The 23,404-nt window shown below is 62.4% G+C and overlaps 2 protein-coding genes across 3 annotated transcripts; one reads left to right on the forward strand and one right to left on the reverse strand.

Moving 5' to 3' along the window:
- The first annotated feature begins 815 nt into the window (after positions 1-815).
- Positions 816-9,214, forward strand: PGLYRP3 (peptidoglycan recognition protein 3). The gene is made up of 7 exons (XM_036235180.1): positions 816-993; positions 3,130-3,340; positions 4,609-4,727; positions 5,379-5,531; positions 6,686-6,884; positions 8,306-8,424; positions 9,018-9,214. Exons 1-7 carry the CDS (start codon positions 816-818, stop codon positions 9,212-9,214), a joined length of 1,176 nt encoding a protein of 391 aa, XP_036091073.1.
- A 4,598-nt stretch (positions 9,215-13,812) lies between these two features.
- LORICRIN (loricrin cornified envelope precursor protein) lies at positions 13,813-15,248 on the reverse strand. Of its 2 annotated transcripts, XM_036235291.1 has the most exons (3): positions 15,020-15,248; positions 14,308-14,929; positions 13,813-14,214 (listed from the first exon to the last, which is right to left on the reverse strand). In XM_036235291.1, the coding sequence occupies exons 1-3, from the start codon at positions 15,141-15,143 to the stop codon at positions 13,923-13,925; spliced, it is 1,038 nt and encodes a 345-aa protein (XP_036091184.1). In that variant the 5' UTR covers positions 15,144-15,248; the 3' UTR covers positions 13,813-13,922. The 2 variants fall into 2 exon arrangements, with proteins under 2 accessions (XP_036091184.1, XP_036091183.1); XM_036235290.1 differs by having other exon boundaries at positions 13,813-15,248.
- Positions 15,249-23,404: the final 8,156 nt, after the last annotated feature.

A 23,404-nucleotide genomic window follows, 5' to 3' on the forward strand; every position in this document is an offset into this window, starting at 1 on the left:
CAGAACCACACCCCTCTCTTCCTCCCCACGCATTCGCCTCAGAGAGCCCCTCGGCCTGCTGGCCCCCAGCAAGTGTTGTCTCTGCTTGGCCCCCTCCTCCTTCGGGTGGCCCCCGCCAGGCCTCTCCTGGGGCTTCCTGCTCTCCGCGCCCTCTGCAGAGGGCAGCTGGGTCTCACCTCCCTACCTTGAGGCCTTCTCGTTGGGAGAGTTTTCCTGCTGTCAGGGCTGGGAGACAGTGGTGGTACAGGGAGACAGCCTGTCACCAACGTTAAAAACCTACAGGGTCCCCACAGCGGCGGTGCCCAGGCCCGCCCCCCGACTCCGTCACCTCTGCCTCCAGGCCTGTCCCCAGGCGCACCCCTGTCCCAGGTCCCCTCCGCATGGGTCCCCGAGCCCTTCTCCCCAGCCCTGGGCCTGGGGGCATGCACTGGGGGGAGGGGTGGGGATCGGCGTGGGTGCAAAGGACCCCTTCCCGGGGGCTCTTCTGGGGACCCCAGGCCTGAGGCTGAGAATGCAGCTCCACCAGGGCAAATTTCTGGATTAGGGCGTTCCCTCGGAGGGGCTCCTGCCTGCTGGAAGGTGGGGGCCCCGCAAATCCCCGAGGGGACGTGTGTCCTGTCGTGCTCATGGAGCGTTATGGGCAGTTTCCCCTGTGAAGATTCAGGGGCTCCCGGAGACCAGGCCGCAGAGCGTGGGATGGGAGGGGGCGGCTGGTGACTGTAACGTGGCCTTGAGCTGCGAGGGGCGAGGGGCTTCCTGGGCGGGTGACAGCTGATGCCACGGGCGGGGAGGTGGCGAGAGGAAGGACGATAGACATGCAGGCGACAAAGTCAGAGCTGGGCACGGCACCGGCCTTCGGGAACGCGCCTTTCTCTCCCTCTGCCGGCCTCCTGCCCCTGCTGGTGACCCTGGCTGGGCGGCGGGGCTCAGGGACCTCCACCCGCAGCCTCCGCACCCCTGGAGCAAGTCTGGCTCCAGGACGGAAGTTCCCAGGTGACAGACGCGACTCCCGGTTTCACGGGCACCCCCGGGCTGGCGGGGGCGAGGCGGGTGCTCGGGGAGCTTGGGCAATCGCGCCCTTTCCCGGCGGGGAGGTGCCCGGGCTTATTCACAGGGCGGTCCCGCTCTCGGCCAGAGTCTGGTTTCACTGAGCGCCTCCCCGCGGTGTGGACACGGTGCGGACCGAGCCTCGGAGCTCTGCCCTGCTCCTGCTCCCGGCTTCGGTGAGGGGCCGGCTTCTCTCCCTCCCGGCGGAGCGGGCGGGGCAGCCTCCGGAGCAGGGGCCGGGGTGCAGGCCCGGGCGGGAGCTGCCAGCCTGTGAGGGCGGAGCTGCCCGCACCCTGAGCCGCGTGGGCCCCAGGTATTCCTGAGTGTGAGTGTGAGTGTGAGTGTGACTGCGAGCATGAGCATTCCTTCCTGGGAAGCCTGTCCCTCCCTTGGAAGGCTCTGGACTGAGGGCTGGCCCCTCCTCCTCCCTCCCTCCGCCCTGCCGGGAAGGGCTGTTCTGCACGAGGCCCATCCGTGCGTTTGCGCATTTCTTGGGTCTAGTGTTTGTGGGTGTCATGGCTCTTCGCTGAGGACAGGGGTCAGAGACCCCACACTGCAGGCTTGTGTGAGGGTTAAGTGACATCCATGTTCGCATGTCCACTCAGGCCCCGCGCAGAGTGGGCACTCGGTGAAATGCACTTGCCTGGGGCGATGGGATATGGGCGGTCACCCATCCCGCGAGCAACTGACCTGCGTGGGGACCCTGAGAGGCCTGGCCGGGTGCTGGCTGTCAGGAGGCCCACGGCTGGGCGGGCGGCAGCCAGGGCGCCCTGTGGCGGGGTGGCCGCCAGTCTGAGGACCGAGCACGGTTGGATTAACGGTCACCGTCTGTCCCAGGGCCGCGGTCAGCGCCCCCCCGTCCGCGCCCGGGACCAGCCGAGGATGCTGCTGTGGCTTCTCGTCTCGTCCGCCCTGGGCGTCGGGGCCTGGGGTGAGTTTTCTTTCGTCGGGCCCGAGACCGGGACCTGGGACGGGTTGTCTGGTCGCACACCGGGACTTCTTTAACTGCGGGCAGTCCCAGCGGAGGAGGGGACAGCTTTGCGTTTGGAGCCCAGAGCCCCGAGTCCGCGGCCGGGCCTGCGAGTCCTCCGGCGGTGACTCTAAGCGAGTTATTCGGCTCTTTAAACCTTAGTTTTCCCACCTGAAAACGGAGATAAGGTTGTGTCTCCTAAATTTGCCTGAGATGAACGGGGTCAGCACGCAAGGAGCACTTAGCATCTGGGCAATGGAACAGCCATTGCAGGTGTATCGTTTCCATGGCAACCGGGGGTCTAACCCCTGGGGAGGGTTCGAGCTTGTGGTGAGGGGCTGCGGGCCTGGGGAGGCAGAGGGGGCGCAGGGGCCTGGCCTGTGTCGGGGTGGCCGGCGCTGGGCTCTCTGAGACCAGGCAGAACGGGATGTTCCTTCGCAGGTGACCTCTCCTGGCGTAAAATGCCAGCCAGACGCATGTCACAGAGGCTCCCGTCCCTGGCTGGCAACGGCTCCCAGCTCACCGGTGAGGGGGCGCGGGGACCCCTGGGGCTCGTCACACGGCCACGTGTCTGTGACGTGGGCTCAGGCGCTTGTGGTGGGGACGGGGCGGGTGGGGCTGGGACGCCGAGGGGGTCACTTGCAAAGCGCCCGCACAGACTGCTGTGGGCCTGGGGGCGGGCCTGTGCCGGGAGGGACAGAAACCAGGGAGGGAGGGGCCCTCACTGCCCTGGAGGCCCCTGGCCCAGGGCGGAGTCGTGCCCAGCGGGCCCTGCCTGGGGGGGCCTCAGGCTGAGGAGGAGAAGCAGCCCCTCAGGGAGCTCAGGATGGGACTCTGACAGGAAGGCTGTCACCGGGGACAGGGCGCAGCCAGGGCCGGGCGGTGAGCAGGCAGAGCAGGGGGGAGCTGCGGCGGGCGTCTGTCGGTCGTGGGGGGCAGCCTGGGGTCGGAGCAAGGCACCTAGTCTTCTCGTGCAGGTGCAGCCGCTGGGCGGGGGTGGGTGGAGGAGAGGCGGCGGGCCTGCCTGCTCCTGGCCGCCTCCAACCCTCCGTGGCGGGCAGCCCGGAACGGAGCTGCTGGGTGATGTCCCCCTCCCGCGGCTGTCCCCACAGACGTCCCCACCGTCCCCACCGTGGTCTCTCGCAGGGAGTGGGGGGCAGGAGCTGCGGGCTGCAGCGTCTGGCTGCACACGCCCGTGGACTTCCTCGTCACGCACCACGTGCCGGGCCTGGGGTGCGACAGCCAGGCCACCTGCGGGCAGCAGCTGCGGGCGCTGCAGGCCCATCACATGCTCCACAACGGCTGGTGTGACGTGGCCTACAAGTAAGCGCAAGCGCGGGGGCTTGTGGGGTGCCAGGCGCAGGCGCGGGGGGCTTGCGGGGCACCGGGCGCAGGCGCGGGTGTGGGGGGCTTGTGGGGAGCTGGGCGCGGGGGCTTGTGGGGCGCAGGGGTCTTGTGGGGTGCGGGGGCTTGTGGGGCGCTGGGCGGAAGCCATGCCCGCCCTTCATGCCTGATTCCCCGACTTCCTGCGTTGAGGTTAGATCGAGTTTATAATGGATAAAATGTTTGAAAAACCCTGTGAAATTCCACATCCTCTGGAATTTTCTGTGAGGTCCTTGACTCTGAGATCTCCTTCGAACCCCCGCAAGCCTGGCCCTTGGAGCACCCGTGGGCTGTGAAAGACTCCGCGTCCTTGGCCGCCCCCCACCCCCCGCCCCGCACCCCGACTGCGACGGCGTGTGGCGCTGGCGGGCAAGGTCACCGTCTCCATGCTGCGCCCGAGGGGACCAAGGAAGGAAAGTCGCTTGCTTTCCTCAGAGCCATGCAGCCGCGTGACAGTCGTGCGCCTAGGGGGGCGCGGAGCTGTCTGCGCGTGTGGGGTGTCGCCTCGCGACAGAGTCCGCGTGTGGCGGTGGCTTCTCGCTTCAGGCGCCCGCCGCACGCCCCAGTTCCCGCGCCCTCACGCTGGAGGGGCGATGCCCCCGGGGTCAGGAGTTGGACCTTCCTCAGCCCCCGGCCTCGCCGAGGGGCAGTTCGAAGGTGCGCGTGCGCGGTGGCTCCGGCGAAGGCCACATGCGCGGTGGGGGACCCGGTGGCCGCGCTCTGCGGGGTCCCCCCTCTCCCCCTTCTCCTCGCTGTGGCTCCTGGTGTCTGCCCGAGGCCGCGTCCTGGCCTGAGGCGCCCCTTCCCGGGGGTGGGGCTGGGGCTTTGTCAGACTGCACAGGGCAGGACCTCACACCCAGCCGCGCCGAGGATGGTGCAGGAAGCCCCCAGCTGTGGGGACGCGGGGCTGCGCTGACGGGGTCGTGGGCGGAGGCGGGGACAGGCTCATCTCGCGTGGTGGGTCTGTCCCTTGGAGACCCGTCTCCTTCTGAGGGCGATAGAACCGCGTCCTGAGCTGGGGAGCGGGGTGGGGAGCGCGGGAGAGGGAATGGCAGCCTGGCCGCTGGCCACCAAGAGCCCACGCAAGGCCCCGTCAGGGCCGCCCGGCTCAAGCCGCTGTCCCTTCGGAGGCCGGGCAAGGGGTTCCTCTCGCAGGGGCGAGCCGCGGTGCCAGCCACGCAGCCCGTGTCCCCCCGCCCTGCCCGCAGCTTCCTGGTTGGCGACGACGGCAGGGTGTACGAAGGCATCGGCTGGACAGTCCAAGGCACGCACACCCCGGGCTACAGCAACACCTCCCTGGGCCTCGCCTTCTTCGGCAGTGCGAACGGTAAGGTTCGCCGGGACCCCCGGCCAGCGAGGTGCCTGCCCTGTCTCGCGTGACCCCGCGCCCACAGCCCCTGCCCTCTCTCCCACGACACCCCCGCCCCCACCCCCACCGCGCACGCGCCCGCCTCTCCGGCCCGCGCCGCGCTTCGGCTTCTCTCGCTGGGACTCCGTGACATGGGCCCTTTCTGTCCCCCTCCTCCTCCCCGGTCTGCACTCCCGTGAGACGGCTGAAGCCGGAGGAGTCCGAGGCCGTGTGACGCTGAGCGGCCGCTGGCAGAGGGGACAAGCGTGGCCACTCTCTTCCTCCCCGCAGGCAGCGAGCACGTGTTTAACCCCCGGGGAGCCAGAGCAGACCACAGGGCAGGCTGGAGGGGCGCGCTAAGAGATGAATTACTGGCCCCTGCCAGGACCCTCACGGCCGGCGGGGGCTGTCATGGCCCCCCAGCTGCCGTCCGGAGATGGAGAAGGTCACCCAGGAGCTCTGTCCACGTCTTGCGTGTGCCTCAGATCCCCAGACCCGCCCACCGGACCAGCGCCCTCTCCTCCCACCTGTCAGCGGCTCAGGCCCAGGGGCTGCCCAGTCCTCCCCCCAGGACCAGCCGGGTGGGCGTTTCTCGCTGACAGTTCCATGTCCTGTGTCACCCTCCGGCAGGCAGCAGTCCCAGCCCCGCCGCCCTGTCGGCCGCGAAGGACCTGATCGCCTACGCCATCCGGGAGGGTCACCTGTCGCCCACTTATATTCAGCCACTCCTCTTGAAAGAAGAGGCGTGCCTGGTCCCTCGGCAGCGGGCGACGCCCAGTAAAGGTGGGTGAGGTCCCCAGACCCACCTCGCCCTCCCAGCCACCGCCGACCGTTAGGGGAGGCGTCTGCCGATCCGCATGCGCTGTTTTCTTGGACCGAGAACACCTCGCGCTGAGATGCGGTCGGCTCCGAGATGGGGGTGCCCTGGCCTCTTCCCCTTCCTGACGCAGACACGTGTGTGTGCACATTCTCCCTCCACCGACAAGTGTTTACTGAACACTAGACACACGTGTTCGTGCTGAGGATACGGACAGAACTTCACCTGTCAGCGAGGGAAGACAGAACATGAGGAGACCCACAAGGGACAGCCATAGAAGTCACACGCGGGAGGGCCGTGGGGGAAGATGGGGCGGGGCCAACATACACACGCGTGCGCGCACACACACGCGCGCACACACACACACCATTCTCAACGCAGAAACAGGACAGCTGCGATGTGACCCCGGTGCTCAGGACAGCTCGAGTTCGCAGGTGACGCTGATGTCGGAGCAAACATTCCAAGAAGTTGGGTCACGAAAGCCACAGCTCCAATGCTAGAATCCGAGAGCTGCGTGGTTACTAGGTAGCGTGGTCTGACGCTCTCTGCCAGGGCGGACCTTTTCTTAGACTCGAGGACATTTTTTTTTGTTTTTATTAACCTTTATTTGACATCGTAAACTTCTGAAGTCAGGAGCCATCTTCGATAACGATAAGCCTTTCACGTTTGTGGAGCCCGTTATAGATGTCGAGCTACTTCCACGCTTGTGCGACCAGTTCCGAGGGTGAGCCGGTTCCCGCACTGGGCCCTGCCACATGAGCGCGCACACCGGCGCGTATTTGCAGCGCACGGTCAGGCAGGCGGGCGCACTTCGTCTCTTGAGTGAAGTGGCCACGACGTTGTATGACCAACGGGTCTCTCCCTCCGGCTCACACCTGGGTTTCCGTAGCTGTGATCAGAGCCTGCAGGCTTGTGCCTGTCTCTTGGCGGCAGCCGCTCGGCCCAGACGGCCCCTCTCTGTCCTTTCCCGGAACCCCACAGCCGAGCACACCCGAGGGCGTGCCCACGGGGGCTGGAGGTTGGGGAGACCGAGCAGGAACCCGGCCACGGGGGCGAGGTTGTCCACGTGTGGGTGCGGGCGAGCGAGTGCCCACGTCCTCGGCTTTTCGCCTCGCCACAGACTGCCCCGTCATCATCTCACGGGCGGCGTGGGGAGCCAGAGAGACATACTGCTCGAAAATGGACCTCCCGGCCAAGTACGTGGTCATCATCCACACCGCCGGCGCCCCCTGCAACACGTCCGCGGACTGCCGGCTTCGCGTCCGAGACACGCAGGGCTACCACATGGACAGGATGGACTTCTGTGACATTGGCTATCAGTAAGTGGGATTGGCGAGCCTCCTCTTCTGCGGGGCTGCGTCAGGAGGGACCCAATATCAACCGAGCCCTCCTTGGTGCCAAGTATTTTAGGGGACATTGTATTCTATTTGTGCGAGACTCTGGGCTGCATATCAGTCGGACGGATGTGGCAAAGGGTTAGTCCAAGGCATTGTCCCCGGGGGATGGAGAGGACTCTGAAAAACGGGCATTGGAAGCAAGGACAAGACTTCAGGGAAGGCCGTCGCGGAGGGACCATGCCTTTTTACATGACCCTTCCCAATCCCTCGGAGACGCAGCCCCTGCTCTGTCCCCACGGCCCCGATCTTGCCCCCTCTGGTGCTGGACCCCTGCCATACCTCTGGTGCTGTCCCGTCTCTGCAGTGGGGACCACGACACCTTGTCTATCTGAAGATACAGAGTGAAATCAGAACGCTCTCCCTGGGGTCCTTTAACACCAGGTCCGCACTAGGCAAACACATTCAGCCGTGGGAGTCGCGGTAGCTACTTGCGTTCTGTGGAAGTGTCCCGGTTAGAGCATGACAGAGGGCACCATCCGCCGGCGGTGGGATTCGTATTCTGGCAAAACCACTCAGGGCGTTATTTTAAGACTGGATGGGAAGGGGGCAGAACTCCAGGCGGGAGCTTTGCAGCGAGCCAGGCGGGACGGAGCAGCGCCACGGGCAGTGGCCACGGAGGGGAGATGAGGGATTGCGAGTGGGAGACGCAGATGACTGACAGGCGGGGGGAAGGGGCTGGGGGGCGGGGGCGGGAGGCCTGCAGGGCGACACCCGAGCCCCCTGCAGAGGGCGCGGCAGAAGGAGCGGGGTCCGCCTGGCACGTGGGCCTTTACCAGCGGTAACCGAAGCGATGACTGGGCGATTGTCCGGGAAGAACGATCTGTGCTGAGCGAGCAGAGAAGGGGCTGGGCCCGGTCCCCAGGAGCGGTGGGGGGACGGAGGGGGGACAGCAGGGGGTCGGCAGGGGGCGGTGGGGGGCGGGAGGGGGAGAAGCAGAGGGAGAAGAACCAGGAGGTCGCGCTCGTGGAGGCCCGGGGAAGGCGACATTTCAAGAAGAGAGTGGTCAGCAGGGGCAGTCGACCCAGAAGGAAAATACGTCCCCACTGTCCAGCGTCACGGCGGACACCGGTTGCCCTGGGTGGGGGGGGGGTCCGATCGGCGGCGGCGTGGGGGGGCGGGGCCGTGCTGCCGCGGCTTGGGGTGCCGCTGTCCTGCGTGTCACTGTCCGGCCTCACTTCTCGGGGTTGGGGACTGTGGCGGTTTTTCCTGGTCGCCCCTGTGCACACTGGCACGGAAGACACGTCCAGTCGGAATCTGATAAGTGGGGGAACAAGGGGCCGAGGGGGGGGACAGAGCCGGCTCCTCCCAGCGTGACGCCCTCTGACCCCCTTCACCCCGCCCAGCTTCCTGGTGGGCGAGGACGGCGGCGTGTACGAAGGCGTGGGCTGGCGCTTCCAGGGCTCCCACACGTTCGGGTACAACGACATCGGCCTGGGGGTGGCCTTCATGGGCGACTTCTCAGGTAAGGCGCGGGGCGGGGGCTCTGGGTGTGGGGCCGCACGTGGCTTGTCTCGGGAGCACGGGCCAAGGCGACCTTGCCGAGCCTAGCGGGGCCAGTGGGGCATTTTAGCCTTAAAAGACGCGGGTCACCAGGAGTGTCCCCAGGTGGAACACCCTCCCGGGCCTGCCCGTTCCCGAATCCAGCGCCATCTCTCCTCAGAGCTATGCCCAAGGCAAGCACGTGGCAAGAGAGAACACGAGGTTTTGCAAACTTTGTCGATTTTACCGCTCAGTCAGCAAAGGCAGCCTCTTCCTCGGTAACCATGGCAACACTTTGGGGGGCTCCCCCCTGTCACGGCAAAGCCGCGGCTGGTCCCGTGGTGCCTGCCGTGTGCTGTGCTGCAGTTCTTTCCCAGGGCAGCTCCGAACTTTCTGGAAGAAACACAAGAACCTTGTTTTCTCTCTGTGCCTGGCTGCCGCCGGATCTGCGATTTTATTGGCTGTGGTGGTGGGCGGAGGCGGAGCCAGAGGGAGACAGACATCTGGGCGCTTGTCCCAGCCCTAAGCGAGCGACCCGGAGACCCGGATGACGGATGCGGTGACCGTGTTTTGCAGAGAAGCCGCCCAACGCCGCGGCGCTGGGGGCCGCCCAGGCCCTGATCCAGTGTGGGCTGGACGAGGGCTACCTGGCGCCCAGCTACCTGCTGGTGGGACACAGTGACGTCAGCAACATTCTGTCTCCTGGGAAGGCTTTGTACAACATCATCAGCACCTGGCCTCACTTCAAACAGCGAGGGGCCGCGCAACCCTGAGACTGCCCCCCACGCCCCACCGCTGCCGGGCACCCCGACCTCGCTGCCACTCCGGCTCGACACCACGTCCCCTGCCTGCCAGCCCGGTCCAGTCCAGTGGCTCCCAGTCCCCGTAGCTGGGCGGCTCAGCCTTCCCCTCTCAACTGCCTGTCCCCTGGCGCCCGCTTCCTTGGCCTGGCGACAAAATAAAAGTGGTCTCCGCTCGACTTCTCGCTCCCGCTGGGCGTGCGCTTCCGCCCGGTGCGCCTCCCGCCCCCCACCCCCGGTCTGCCCTGTGACCCTGCGCCCCACCCAGGGCCCACGTCAGCGCCCCCGCCCCCTCTCTGCTCACACGCCGGCGTGTCCCGCCCGGACGCGGCCTGATTCAGGCCAGGCCTGTGTCCCGACGTGCCCATCCTCCCCACTGGACTTTGAGGTTGCCCGGGGCAGCTGGGAGCCTGGGGAGTGGAAGGAGGGGGCAGGAGGCCAAGGGTGGGGCGGCTCTGGGGAAGGCACCTGGCTTCTTCTGGAAGCTCGGTGCACACAGGAGTGAGACAGGTGTGTCCCTGGCCTGGCAGGTTCTGCTGGGCAGGGCCTCAATTAGAGGAGCCGGCTCTAGGAAAGAAGGCTTCGTTAGCTGAGAAGAGGGGCAGGCGGCAGCGGGAGCCCCTAGGAGGTGTGGCTGGGACCTCTGGGGGACATCCCGCAGGGGGCTGGAGCAAGGAGTGCCTCCTCATGCTGGGTTGCTGAAGGTCCCCTCTCAGGGCTGCTGAGAGCCCTTTGGTACCCCAGATCGACACTGCCTGCGTGGGACGGGGCTGGGGGATTTCTTACTCGCCCTCCAACGGTCAGCTCGCACGTCCCTTCTAAGAGTCTGGCTCTTGAGGTCCTAAAATTAGCGCTCGCCTGTCACCCCTTCCTGCAAGTCCGTGACGGCTGGAGGGAGAGAGGAGTCATGTGGGACATGCGTGTGTGTGCGCGTGTGCACACGTGGGGGCACCGGCCTCACCGTTCGCGCCTGCCAGTCAGCCCACCTCCATCCCTGAGCACCCAGATGACACCAAGCTTTCCTTAGCAGAGAAAACCCAAATGAAGAGGAGCCCGCGGCAGGGGGGGGGGGGGGGGGCGCCGTGCGGCCTCCGGCTCTGCTCTCGCCTCTCTGGGCGCCCATCATCGATCACTCTCCTCCCCCGTCCTCCTCCTCCACCGGCATGGAGCATCCGAAGTCCCCAGAGTTCTGTCCTTGTCCCTCTTCTCTTGCCGTCTGCCCTTTCACAGACGATGTCACCCACCATGGGCGGGATCCCCTCTCTCTGGGTCCGGCCCAGGTCCCTCTCTGAGCCTCGGACGCGTGTGGGCGACGGGCTGTCCGGCGGCCGCCCTCACACGGCCCGCAGTGCAGGGACCTCCGGCATGTCAGAGCCCTTCCCAGCGGAGAACTCCGCGCCACTCTTTCCTCCTCTTTTTCCTCCGCAAAGAACAAATCTGGTCCGTCAGGTCCTTGCTGGTTTCTTGTGACTCAAACTGCTTATCTTCGCCCTGTGCCTCTGCGCCTATGCCACACCTGTGCCCTGAACGTGCCAGACCCGTTCTCGGTTCCGCCTGTGAACGTGCTGTTTCAGCAGCTCGGGCGTCCTCCCCCCCCCCCCCCGCCCCTCTGCCTGAGAACCGAATCACTCTTAAACACTCAGCACGACCATCGCCGCTCCTGCCGACCTTACCTCAGTCTCCAGGACAGAGGTCCCGAATCTGAGTTCCTGGGAACTCTTGCTTTCCATGCTGTGTTGGGGTTTTGGCTTATTTCTGCTCCCTGTGAGGCTGTGAGCTTTGAGGAGGCTGACATTCTCATTTTCAGATGCACCCTCATCTCCTAAGGGACTCAGAAGCATTTGTGGTCTGGTTAATGAACTGGTGGTATTGGTGGTTTATCTGGCTGTCTGTCCACTAGAGCTTTAGCTCGGGAAGGGCGAGGACCTGTGGGCTGTAATTTTTGTGCCTTCAACATCTAGCCCACTTCCTGAATGCAGTAGTTGCTTAATAGTTTGCACGAGTGAGCAGGAAAGTGACGGATGAATTTCACCACAGTAAGGGCCAAGGGAGGCCCATGGGTTAAGACCGAGTTTAATGTGGTGATCACACTTATAAACAGCAATAACAGTATAAATGAAAATAAACTTGGAGCCTTTGGAAAGATTAAGTAATCTCTCTGAGCCTCAGTTTCTTCATCTGTACCTGTAAGGAGGTCAAGGTGGGAAATTCACCTGTTTTCCACAGTGATGGAGTGACAATCTTTTTTAGTTATAGGAACTTATTTTCTGGTCTCAGCTAACACATTTGTATTTCTCTTAATTTTTTGGCATTTTCTTAAAAGATCAAGTGGCTTCAGAAAGGTAACAACCAAGTGGCTCCCAATAAATGCCCGTAAGGACCCCAAAGTGGTCCCGCCGGAAGGGCCCAGAGCAGGGTCCGCAGAGCAAACCTGCCCGCCTTGCAAGCCAGTGCACGGTCCTCTGGTCTAACTGTCCATAAGGGATCCAAGTGACACTCTGCCCCTCCTCTGGGATGGAGCTCAGAGAGCCCTTGCCCGAAGATGCGAAGCCCCGCGAGGCCTCCAATGCAGCATTGAGGCAGAGTGAGACAAATGGTGCGCGGAAGGATACCCCAAACCTTGATGTGCGAGAGGCTCTGAGTGACACGGTTGAGGTGCGGTGCTGCTGCTTACCAGCAGGGGGCGAGCGAGCCTGCCGGTTCCCACCACGTGTGGGATACAGGTGTCCGGGCTCTCTAGAGTCTCTAGAGTTGAGGACTCTCAGGTAGGTTGAGATCATGATCTGAATCTAATTCTCCCCCACAGACCCTATCGGCAAATACCATCTAGTCTTTCTCTCTGTTGTTGAGATCCGATAATTTCTATTGATCTATTTTTGAATTTAAGTCTTTGCTATCTGCATTCCGCTGTTGAGCCTATGCAGCGAGTTTTATGTTTCAGTTCTACAATTGGCTATTATATTTTTAGTTCTAAAATTTCTACTCAATTCTTTTTTATATGTTCTATTTCTTTGCCAAGACTTTTTATTTTTTCATTTGTTTCAAGTATCATTTCAATGTTAGTATATATGTTGAGTGTATCTTTTCTTGTTCAAGTTGAGATTTTCCTGGTCCTTGGTATGATGAGTGATTTTTGATTGCGTGCTGGACATTGCTGGTATGATGTTATGAGATCCTGTATCTTATTTGAGTCGTCAATTATAGCAGACCTCTGACAATACCGCACCAGTGAGGTGCGTGTGGGGTGTTACCCCCTTGCCACTAGGAACAAGTCCAATAATCCCATTCAGTTTTTTCTAAGGTGTTTGGCTAAACGAGGGTGGATATCGTCAAAAGATTTCTGCCTTGCTAGGTCTCTTCTTTCCTGATCCCTGGATGAAGAAAGCGGATTTTCTTGGGGTGACATTTTGTCTGCGCCTGTTGGCATTTCTTGGTCGCATACTTTCTAGTGCTGGATCTGGGAGACAGAGGCTAAAGGACAACCCAGGGAACCAACTCACCACTGCCTCGGCTCTCGGGCTCTGCAGACTTCTTTCCACCTTTCTGACTCTTATGTTTTACATTACGCCCAGCTATTTTAGCAGGAGCAATAGGAATGTGTCTACTACATCTGGTGCTGAACTAAAATTTCTCCTTTCACTAAAAAAAAAAAAAAAGTAAAAATAATGCAGTGGTCGGACTATTGGCTCTTTAAAGCTGTTGCCTCTCTTGATTGCCATACCTTCCTGCTGTAGGAGGAAGGTGGTGATGGATGAGCGTCTTTCTGTCTCCAGCAGTGGGGGAGGGGCACGGCCTTGGTTTTTTGATGGAGCAGGCTTTTTGCTTTGCGAAAATCAATACGATGGCATCTACTTAGGGCTGGTGGAATCGGGGTATCAATCGGGGCGCAGAAGGTTCCTGACCAGGCTGTTGTGCATCACGTAATTAGCAGAGCGACCGTGGCGTCTTCGCTGTGACGCGAAAGCTTCGCGTGTTTCCACGTGACCCCCGGTACAGGCGTGGAATATCTCACACACTTACGCCGCTGCATGGCCGTGAAGTTGGGCGTTGCTCCTTCGAGAGAGAAGGAACAGCTCCTCTACTTCCTTTTGACCCTACAGCTGCCTAACGAAGAGCTTACACCTGCAGATGCTCTCAACGCGGGATCGCAAGTCCGTCCCGTGGGGGTCTAGGTTGCGGCTGCTGGTGCCCCTCAGGCACGGCGTGCCTGCGCTCGGACCTTGCAGGGTGGGCCCTGGACCTCGGGGCTGCCCTGTCTAAGGACCACGGTGGCTACTCGACGCTGGGGGTCTGTTCATCCGAGTCTCGAAATTTCCGAGATCTTTGTGTTTCGAGATCACCTCGAGATCTCAAGCTCCAAACCGGAGAGTCCGCATCTGGGGTGGTGAGTTGCCAGCCACCGCCCGCCCCTGCCCTGGTGACCGCCATGCACCCACCTCCCAGCAGAAGGAATATATCCCGCGAACGTAGTCCCGGGGGGCGGGGGGGGGGGGAGCGAATGAAGGAAAGCGGGAGAGGGAATGATGAGCTCGGACGCTACAGAGACTCCTGGACAATCGGACTTTCTCACGAAGCGCAAATTTATTGGCCGAGGAGGCGGCGGGGTCGGGGCGTAGCCGCACGCACTCCGAGGGGGCAGCCCGGGAGCTCAGCGAGGGCGTTGAGCTCGCAGGCCAGGGCCTTATTTGCACGGCCAGGTGGGCGCCTGCTTCTGCTGGGTCTGGTGGCAGACCGGCACGACCCCGCCGCCGCCGGAGGACCCGCCGGAGCCGCCGCAGCTGGAGCCGCCGCCCCCGGAGGAGCCGCCGCCGCCGCTGGAGAAGCAGCCGCTGCCCCCGGAGGAGCCGCCGCCGCAGCCGCCGCCGGACGACCCGCCTCCGTAGCTCTGCTGGGGCGCGCACGAGGTCTGGACGCTCTGCTGGGTGTAGCCGCTGGAGCCGCCGCCGCCGCCGCCGGAGTAGCCGCCGCCGCAGCTGGAGCCGCCGCCGCCGGAAGAGCCGCCGCCAGAGTAGCCGCCGCCGCAGCTGGAGCCGCCACTGGAGCCGCCCCCGAAGCTCTGGCACGACACCTGCTGGCCAGAGCCACCACCCCCGGAGTAGCCGCCGCCGCAGCTGGAGCCGCCGCCGCCGGAGGAGCCGCCGCCGGAGTAGCCGCCGCCGCAGCTGGAGCCGCCACTGGAGCCGCCCCCGAAGCTCTGGCACGACACCTGCTGGCCGGAGCCGCCGCCCCCGGAGTAGCCGCCGCCGCCGCAGCTGGAGCCGCCGCCGCCGGAGTAGCCGCCGCCGCAGCTGGAGCCGCCACTGGAGCCGCCCCCGAAGCTCTGGCACGACACCTGCTGGCCGGAGCCGCCGCCCCCGGAGTAGCCGCCGCCGCAGCTGGAGCCGCCGCCGCCGGAGCCACCGCCGCCGGAGTAGCCGCCGCCGCCGCCGCCGCCGCCAACAGACTTGACAATCCCGCCGGAACCTCCTCCGCCGCCGGAGCCGCCGCCGCCGGAGCCACCGCCGCCGGAGTAGCCGCCGCCGCAGCCGGAGCCACCGCCGCCGGAATAGCCGCCGCTGCCGCCGACGGACTTGACAATCCCGCCGGAACCTCCTCCGCCGCCGGAGCCGCCGCCGCCGGAGCCACCGCCGCCGGAATAGCCGCCGCCGCCGCCGCCGCCGACGGACTTGACAATCCCGCCGGAACCTCCTCCGCAGCTGGAGCCGCCGCCCCCGGAGTAGCCGCCGCCGCCGCCGCCGCCCCCGGAGTAGCCGCCGCCGCCTCCGCAGCCGGAGTCACCTCCCCCGGAGCCGCCGCCCGTGGTCTTCACGCAGACCACGGGAGGCTGGGGAGTGGGCTGCTTTTTCTGGTAAGACATCTCGTCCGAGCAGGAAGGGAGCCCTGCAAGGAGAGCGGAGAGCATCCCTGGACCACTCGGCGCACGGAGGCCGCCGCAGCCATGGCAACGCCAGCATCCTGAGCGGAGCCGCGCTGTGCGCGGGCTCAGACTCTGCGCGCGCAGGCCCGGGACAGCGCCGGGCTGCAGGGACTGCCGCGTTCCCTGCGGGAAGCCCGCAGCGAGGCTTGCGGGGCGGGGTCAGTGGGCCGGCTCCTCCCCCTCCCAGCCCCGCCCCCGGCCTCTGCGCCTGTACGGTGCAGACCCACGCTCCGCCACCTCTCAGGTCCCGTTCAGTCCCAACGCGGTTCTCTGAGTGCAAATAGGACAGTCCCCCGACCTCCACTTAGGGTGCAGATCTCACTCCTGCCCCCACTGCGCCCAGAGGATCGTGGGGACGTCAGGGCTGTTGTACCCCGCCCCCCTTCTCCGGAAAGGCTTCTGCTTCAGACTCTTGGTCTATACCGCTGAACTTGGCGGAGATCCCAGGCCAGTCATCAGAAGAGGCAGGCTCCCCTGCGGTCCTGTCTGGACTCCTGTGGTCCTTTGGACCACCATCGCTCACCAGGTGACATTTGTCATCGCCTTTGCCATTTGCTTAAGCCCAAGCTTAGGTGAGGGGACGGCTAGGAAGTTGTACCCTGGCTTCTGACAGGTCATTGGCCTCTCAGAAAATCTCCCTCTGTAAGGGGCGCTGCGCCCCCTATCGGCAGCCTTCTCCCACCAGGCCTCTCCCCACAGGTTCGTGAGGCCCTTCCAGCCCCCTCACAGGCCTCCAGGGACAGGCCTGCCCCTCTGTGCCCAGCACCAGGCTGCCTGGTGCCCTGTCCCAGCAGGGGTGCCAGAGACAGAGGAGGTGGTGCTTGTGGAGTCCGCACTCTAGCCAGGATACCAGAAACATTGCATGGCGCAGGCCAGCCCCCTTCTCTCCTGCCCGGACCCCCTCTGCTCACGACAGCAGTTGGGAAGGCGGAGGCCCAGCAGTGCCCCCAAACAGAGAGAGACCTGGCCTGCCTGCCCCTGCCCTCCTAGCCTAGGCAGGCCCGGGCCGGACCAGCTGGGAAGGCGAGGGCCTGTAGGACCCGCACTTACCCGAAAGAAGAGAGAGCGAGGAGAGGAGATGCTGGCTGTGTGAGGAGCACGGCCGCTCCTGGGGCTTTATACATCCACGAGCCGACTGACTCATCTATTGATCCAGGCCAGCCTCTTATGCGTGGCCTCAGGTACGTGACCCGTGCAGCCGCCGCCTCCCTAGGATTGCAAGCATTCATGAAGATTTTGGCATTCTTGAGATGGGCAGCATGGTGTTTGACGGGCTCCTTCTCTGATGTAACTGCGGCAGGCTGGCCAGGAGGACGGCCAGCCAGAGTGGACGGCTGACTTGTTTCCAAAGCCTCGGGCACGGGGCGCATGCCAAAACCAGAGGGCCGTGCTTGAGGAATGGGCCCCGGACTCCCGAAGTGGCCTAAGAGTCACATGAGATCTCAGCCCTTGGTGCGAGGAGCAGGACCTTTCAAATCCCACAGTTTGGCTTCGAATCCCATTGCTAGGAAGCCCTCGTGACTTCAGCGAGACCTGCCTCTCCTTTGCCAAAAGTCGCTCCCCAGGTTTTCACGTGTGCTTTGCTGGGGTGCTTCTGTCTTTCCCGCTAGCTCGAGAGAGTGTGTGAGCCCCTGGCGCCCAGTTCTGGGGTGTACATCATGGATACTGGCTGTAACTAAAGGTACACTGGTGGCTACTTAGCTTTGTGCCTGGAGACAGCAGGTGTCTGAGAAAATTGATCCTTGATACTGGCTTTCCTTGTAGGGGAGCAAGCTAGAGGTCGGCCATGTGGTCCTTGCCACGGCCCTTTGTGGCCTTGTGTGGCAACACTGACCTAACTCAGCCTAAGGAAGAGGCAGCCATGGAGTGGACTTGAGGTTAGGTGACCGGGTTTGGGTGTTCCCTTCGCTACTTGCCAGCCGTGTCGCCTTGGGCAAAGTCACAGCACCTGGCCCAGTGCCTGCACCCAGGAGGCTGCCCGTGTTTGCTGACTGTTGAACGAGTAAGCTTTCTGATGCCCAGTTACCTTGTCTCTCAAACAGGGATAGTAATGCCGGCCTCACATGCTGTGAAGAGGGACTAATTTCGCGTAAAGCGTGGACGGCGATGCTGTCCTTTCTACCGTTTAGTCTCGTGGCAGCAACTCTCTCGGTCCCCTAATGTGACCTGGCCTTGGACACCGAAGTCAGGAGGGAGTCAGGGGAAGGCACGAGGCCAGCTCTTCTCTAGGAAAATAACTCAAAACTTTCCTGCCGACCCCGAGCCGGGAGTGCCACCCCAGCGTGTGGAGAGCAGCACTCCCTTCTTTCATCACGGGGACGCGATTGCTATTGTTCGAGATCCCACATTTGAACTTTTCCGCCCAGCGATGTGTTGTAATGATAGCTCCGATAACAAGTGGACTTAATTACGGTGGAGTTTTATTGTTCCAAATGATCTCGGTTAGACAATACGGCCTTCAGAATCGGGTGGCACTAGTTTTGGTTTGGACAGCATGACCCCGGGGGGGAACCCAGGTGCCCCCCTCCTTAGGGCAGAGCCGGGTGGGAGAAGGCAGGATCCCGCAGAGAAGGCGGGTTTCTCATCTTGGAACCTGAGGCGCCAGGGAGATCTGGGGCAGAAACAGCCTTCCAATTAACTCAATGACTGCCATGGGCGTAAAAAAACCCAGTTTCATGTAGTTAGGCCATTTGGAAAAGGGGCGCCTGGTTCTGGTACTGACCACAGGCCCATTCTGTGTGTTCTGTAGATCTTAGAAAAATGCAAGTAGAAGGAGGTCAGCAGTGTGTTCTTGGGCAGGAAAATCTTTTGTTCTGAAACTGGCCATCCTGCCGTCTTTTGATGTTAAAATATCATTTCTTTTGAAAGTGACGGTGACAGAAGGTTGTAGGTATCATATAAGGGTCACCGCACTGTTCTGAGGGCGGCGTTACCTCTCTGTGACATTGCCAAGTTTGGGCACCTCGAGAGCAGGCGACCTCGAAGAGCCGATAGCCCGCACACTGCCCACGTGTGGAGGGTTTACGTGCTTCTGAGAACGATATGGTGTTTTCTTCCCGGCAGACTTAAGATCCTGGTGCTTTATTTGTCACTCCGGCCAACACCGGTGTTCGGGGCACTGTGCTGAGGCAGGAGCCTTTCAAAGCTGGGCGCGGGCCTCCCTGGTGGCTTATTTTGGGGGGAGGGGTGTACTCCACGTCCACCTCTGCCCCCCCTTACATGACGTTTAATAAAGAAAATCTTCGAACTAGTACATCCATGTCGTTAACCTGTAGAAGAGGCTGATACGGCAGAGTTGAGAGTGGTGTCTGATCTCAGTGGCCTGAGCCACCTCGCCCAGGTGTGACTGTGTGGCCCAGGCCCCCCATTTTATGCCTCCAGACCACAGGTCGTCCCGGTGCGACATCCGTGTGGACGGCAGTTGGTGATCCCACGGTATCGCACCCGTGAGGAAGTGACGGAAGTTTGGGGGATTATGACGCTCAGGTGTCTGGAGTTCTGTAAGACTCGGCCTGTCAGGCTTTTGAGAGCACGGCCTTTACAGCCAGGCCTGGCCCTGTGCTTGCTGGCGCGTCTGGGTTCTGCAGCCCGACGGCTCAGGACGTGGTTTCCGGCTGGACGGCCCTGAAGCGAACGTCTCGGTGTCCGCTGTGGTGGGAGCCATCACTGTGCTCCGAAAATCCCCGTGGGATTGAAGGCGGTGCTTGAGACCCTTCGAGTAAGAGCCCGGGTGTGTGTGTGTGGGGGGGATGTGGCCCCTGGGCCCCAGCAGTCCCCTGCAGCATGTGAGTTCAGGGATCCCCCAGTCCGATAGAAGCCTGCTTGTCACAATCTTTTCTGCACCTTGCAGCACCCCTCGGTCAGCGATTGGCTTTGGTTGCTGAGCGGGGAGAAGGCCAGCTCTGTGGTGGCGCACAGCTCCCAGAGCTCCTCCTCCAGGAAGCTCCCTGAGGGTCACCCCACTCTCTGGCTCCTTCTCCTGGGAAGATGGAAGAACCGCTGTCCCTTCCCGAGGCCTTGGGATGGCACTAGTGCTGGCCTGCTAAGGATGCCCTTGTTCTCGAGCCCTTGAGGGGACGTCCCCATTAGCGCTTTATTCTGCACCCTGAGATTTACAGAGAGTGCACAGCCCAGAGAGGCCCGGTCCCCTCCGGAGGGCGCACAGCACGGCCACGGCTGGACCTGGCCCCCCGCTCGGCCTGCCTGCCGCGGCAGACTCAGGGCGCAACTTTCTCCTTTGTCCTGGCGCGAGCAGCTCCAGGGGTGGCAGTGAGACCAGCGAGCAGTTAAAATGACGGTGACAGTGTTTACTGCTGGGCAGACGAGGTCCAGCGCCCTTCACGGATGGTGACTGCATGGAGCCTGAGGGCTTGGACCTCCCTCCAGGACTCGGGGCGCCCTCACGGGCTCGTGTACTCTTTATGAGCCAGGAGGGGCGGGAGCAGCGCTTGAGGGCCCCAGTTTTATCCCCACAGACGGCGTCTCAGAGGGCCTCTCAGGACTCCTGTGTGTGTGGCAGTTGTTGGTCCCTGCATGCCGGCTCCTTGACCAGCCCGTCCCCTGAGGTCCATGGGGAGTGGTGGCTAAGCCACGTCATTTTAATGGGGTCCCAAGGCAAATGGCATCTGGAAATCAACATGACTCAGGAAAGAACACACGCGTCTCAAACCTACAGCCTTTCAGGCTCTTTGGCCCACAGCATAGTTGAGCATCGCTAGGGTGCGGCCCCTCTATTGGGGCATTAAAGAAAGCGTGTGTCCCCTGCCCTCTGGTTCCCAGTCTGATTTGTCACATCGCGTGTGGCTCTCAAGGACTCACAGGGGCTGCCGTGGGCCCTCCCCTTGCCTGCAGGCTGTTAATGGCGTCGATCCCTGAGAACCAGGCTCTGGGGCCGGCCCGTCCTGGCCAGAGGACCTTGTTCCTCAGACCTGCTGGTTGTCCTTCATTTCTGCTCATTCTTCAAAGCACACTCCTTGTCAAGATGGGGTGGACGGCTTCGGGGCGAGCCTTCCCACTGCACGTCAGGGTGTGGGGGGTCGCGCCTGGACTGGAGGGTGCCCAGCGATGCTTTGTCTGGGTCGATCCCGTGCTCGGGGACTCCCAGGGTGAACGCCCCAGAACCGCTGCCCACGACTGGGAGGGGTTCCTGGGGCCTGGCCTTCCGGCTAGGGGCATTGTCCAGGCAAGATCAGATGCCCCTAAATCTCCACGTTGCCCCCTAACTCAGGGCTAGGCCTCGGGTGAGTAGCTGATGAGCATCTGCTCATTAGCCAAAGAGAGGACGAGGACCGAGGCACGCCCCAGGGCAGACGTGACCCTACTTAGTTTTCCGTGGAGAGTGGCTTAAATAATGGGCCACGGCAAACTGCTCCCCGCTACCCCGCCTTTCGTCCAAGGTGCCCCCTTTCGCATGGTCGCCCGCCGTCTGTTTCTCAGAACGTCCTGTGAATCACGGCTGTCCAGCGGCCGCGGCCGCCTCCGGTTCAGTGGGCAGCTTTCGGGATGGGCTGGAAGCGGCCCCAGGGAGCTGGGTGCGAGCTTCGCTAGTCTCCGGTGTGTTTGGAAGGGTAGGCCTCAGTCTGCTCTCTTTTGAGGTCTTGGGGTCTAATGGGGCCTGTGCTCTAACCCTGGCCCGACCACCAGCTTGGGTAAGGTGCGGCCCCCGCTCAGCCCTCGGCCTCTCCACCCGTAAAGTCAGCCTGACTTACTCCCGGCCCGGTTTACCTGAGGCCTCTCTTTCCCAGGGCCCCTCCATGGACAAGAGAGCAGGATGGGAGACGAGGAGGGTCCGAGGCAGTGACGGGGAAGGAATGAGGTGGGATGACACCTCATCCCAGAATCACGTGCCTCTGGGGAGGAGCACAGAGGCGCTCACGCCACTCTGGGCGGCAGCCTGGGGCGCAAACCAGGGGTATTTGGGGGTCTTCCCCCTCTGCCCCCCAAAAGCAGTTCTCTGCCTGAGCTGACTGGACGAGGAGGGAGGGGTGGAGCCGGAGGGCCAGGTGGGGAAGGTTGGCCTGGGCCATGAGTAAGCTCTGCAGAGTATCATTACGCTGGGCGGATATAATTGCACGGATTAAGAAAGACATGTGGATGGGCTGCATTGCTTTAGATTTTCCTGCAATCGATGCAGGGCACTTCGGGCCCCAGAGAAGGGTGAACTTGGCTCCCAGAAGCTCCTGGGAGTGAGTCCCCTCTGGAGGTGGGACAGGCCCCTTCACCCGGCGTCATTCTGCCGTAAAAATGCAAAGGAAAGAAAAAGCGGCCTCGCCAAAAACAATTTGAAAAGCAGAGCAAAGGAAATAAAGTCGTCTCTAATTGCAGTGTCCGATCCGACCATTTTTACATCGCTCTGCTTTCTTCCCTTTTGCATTTATACTCCCCTCGTGTGTAAACTGTGTGACGTTGTCACACACACTTACATCTCGTGTCCCTTTACGGCCTCTCGCCATTCGTTTTCATGGCTGTGACCGCCGCCCACTCCCGCCGTCCCGTGACATTTCGCTGGGTCCCTGGTAGGCTTCCGCAGGGTCTTCGTCTTCCTTTATCTGCTCAGCGCGGCTGCAGAGGGGAGGGAGGAGGAAGGTTTGTTGTGTGGGGACCCCAACCCTTCCCTCTCCATCTCCCCGATTCTCTTGCTGCAGAGCCTAGTGACTCAGTTCCCCTAGACCGTCCGACCCCACAGAATCATCATGTCCCCCCAAACGTTGTTTTCACATTGTGACCTTAAATGCCGTCTTCTCTTCACAGGCTCCTGGGCCAGGGTTCCCTGGCGCCCTGTGGCCGGTCGCAGCCCCCCCGAGTGTGTGGAAGAAGGCACGGGGAAGGGGCGGAGAAGGAGTCCGTGGGCATTCGGGAAAGAGGTTGCTTTGGATGCTGAGTGCGGTGCTTGCTAAGCGCCCAGGGCCGAGGGGGTGCGGAGCAAAGCAGCCGCGGGACAGGTCTTCCCGGAGGTGGCGGGCTCGGGGTTAGGTCTCTCCGGGTTTGGACTTCACTCTCGTAGTGCCGTCATGTGTGTGTTCGTGTGATACATGTGATGCACGTGCGTACAGTGTGCGCACACATGATGCATGCACGTGTGGGTGTGTGGACATGCCCGGGGCGGCAGGCAGGGCTGCGGGCAGCCCTCCCAGGCCCCAGGGCTGCTCCCCGACCCTCACCTGTCAGCCGGCCCGCCGTGTCCATGGCAACTGCGTTACGTGTGGAACCGATTGTGTCATTCCGCTAAAAACCTTCGGTGTCCTGACACCGGGGTAAAGCCTTGATGTCCTGGTCCAAAGGGCCTTTCTGGTTCGGTTTCCGCCCAGCTGACCGCTCCCCCGTGGAGGCGCTTTGCTCCGGGCACCCCGACCCGCAGGGAGCCGGGCTGTGTTGGCGCCTCCATATTTTCTCCCGTGCGCACCCCGCATCTGTGAATGTCCCCTTCCCTTCGTTCGTCTAACTTCTCTTTACTTTTCAATACTTTGTCCAGCGTCGCCTCTCCAAAGAACCTTCCCCGACAGCCCAGTCTGATTGACACAGCGCCTCGCCCTGTAGCCCAGTGGTCTATCTCCTGCCGGACCCCGTCCCCGGCTGGCATTGCAAGCATCCGGCACGAAGCCTGGCCCAGCCCACAGGGAGTGCTGGCGGGACGGGTGGGTGAAGGAACGACCAGCTCCGCTCCATGCTGCGCGCTTCCGGGGCTGTCGGTGGCCTGGATGCTAGGTGACCTGCCCCGGCTGCTAGGGGACCTGCCCTGCGTGACCTGCCCTGCGTGACCTGCCCTGCATGCGCAGGGATATACATCTCGGTCTTATTTTTTCCTCCCCAGAAAGATTGTTTCTGCTCCAGAGTGGCTCGCAGCTTAGTAAACCTGGAGCCGGGGGACACACCGGGCACTGAGTCAATGTTTGTCGAAAGGGAAGAAAAAAAGTACAAATTAAGTAGAGAGCGGGGGAGGGGGGGAGAAAGGACGGATTGTTTCAGGGTCTGTAACGCTGCTGCTTTGAGTCCGTTCAGAATGATGATTTTCTCTGTCTCCCTAGCTTCGGGTTCACCGATCTAATTTTGGCAATCGCAAGACACGTTAAGGCCTGTTTGGCTACCAAGAGGGAGCTAACCGAGGTGACATGGATTTCGAAGTTTTTAAGTGGCTGTCAGAACAGGTTTCTGAGCTATTGGTGCAATTTTGTTGTTGAGATGATTGTGATAGTAACATCTGATTAAATTACTCATGGTGCTGATTAATTAGGACATTTCGCTCCTCA

Source organism: Rousettus aegyptiacus, unplaced genomic scaffold (genome assembly GCF_014176215.1).
Source record: "Rousettus aegyptiacus isolate mRouAeg1 unplaced genomic scaffold, mRouAeg1.p scaffold_m13_p_17, whole genome shotgun sequence".
NCBI classification, from domain to species: Eukaryota; Metazoa; Chordata; class Mammalia; order Chiroptera; family Pteropodidae; genus Rousettus; species Rousettus aegyptiacus.

Bases quoted from the DNA above. Each gene is read 5' to 3' on its own strand.
- PGLYRP3 (XM_036235180.1), top strand. From the start codon at position 816: ATGCAGGCGACAAAGTCAGAGCTGGGCACGGCACCGGCCTTCGGGAAC. The intron at 3,341-4,608 runs GTAAGCGCAAGC...CCCTGCCCGCAG, and splicing joins TGGTGTGACGTGGCCTACAA to CTTCCTGGTTGGCGACGACG. The intron at 5,532-6,685 runs GTGGGTGAGGTC...GCCTCGCCACAG, and splicing joins GCGGGCGACGCCCAGTAAAG to ACTGCCCCGTCATCATCTCA.
- LORICRIN (XM_036235290.1), bottom strand. From the start codon at position 15,143: ATGCTCTCCGCTCTCCTTGCAGGGCTCCCTTCCTGCTCGGACGAGATG.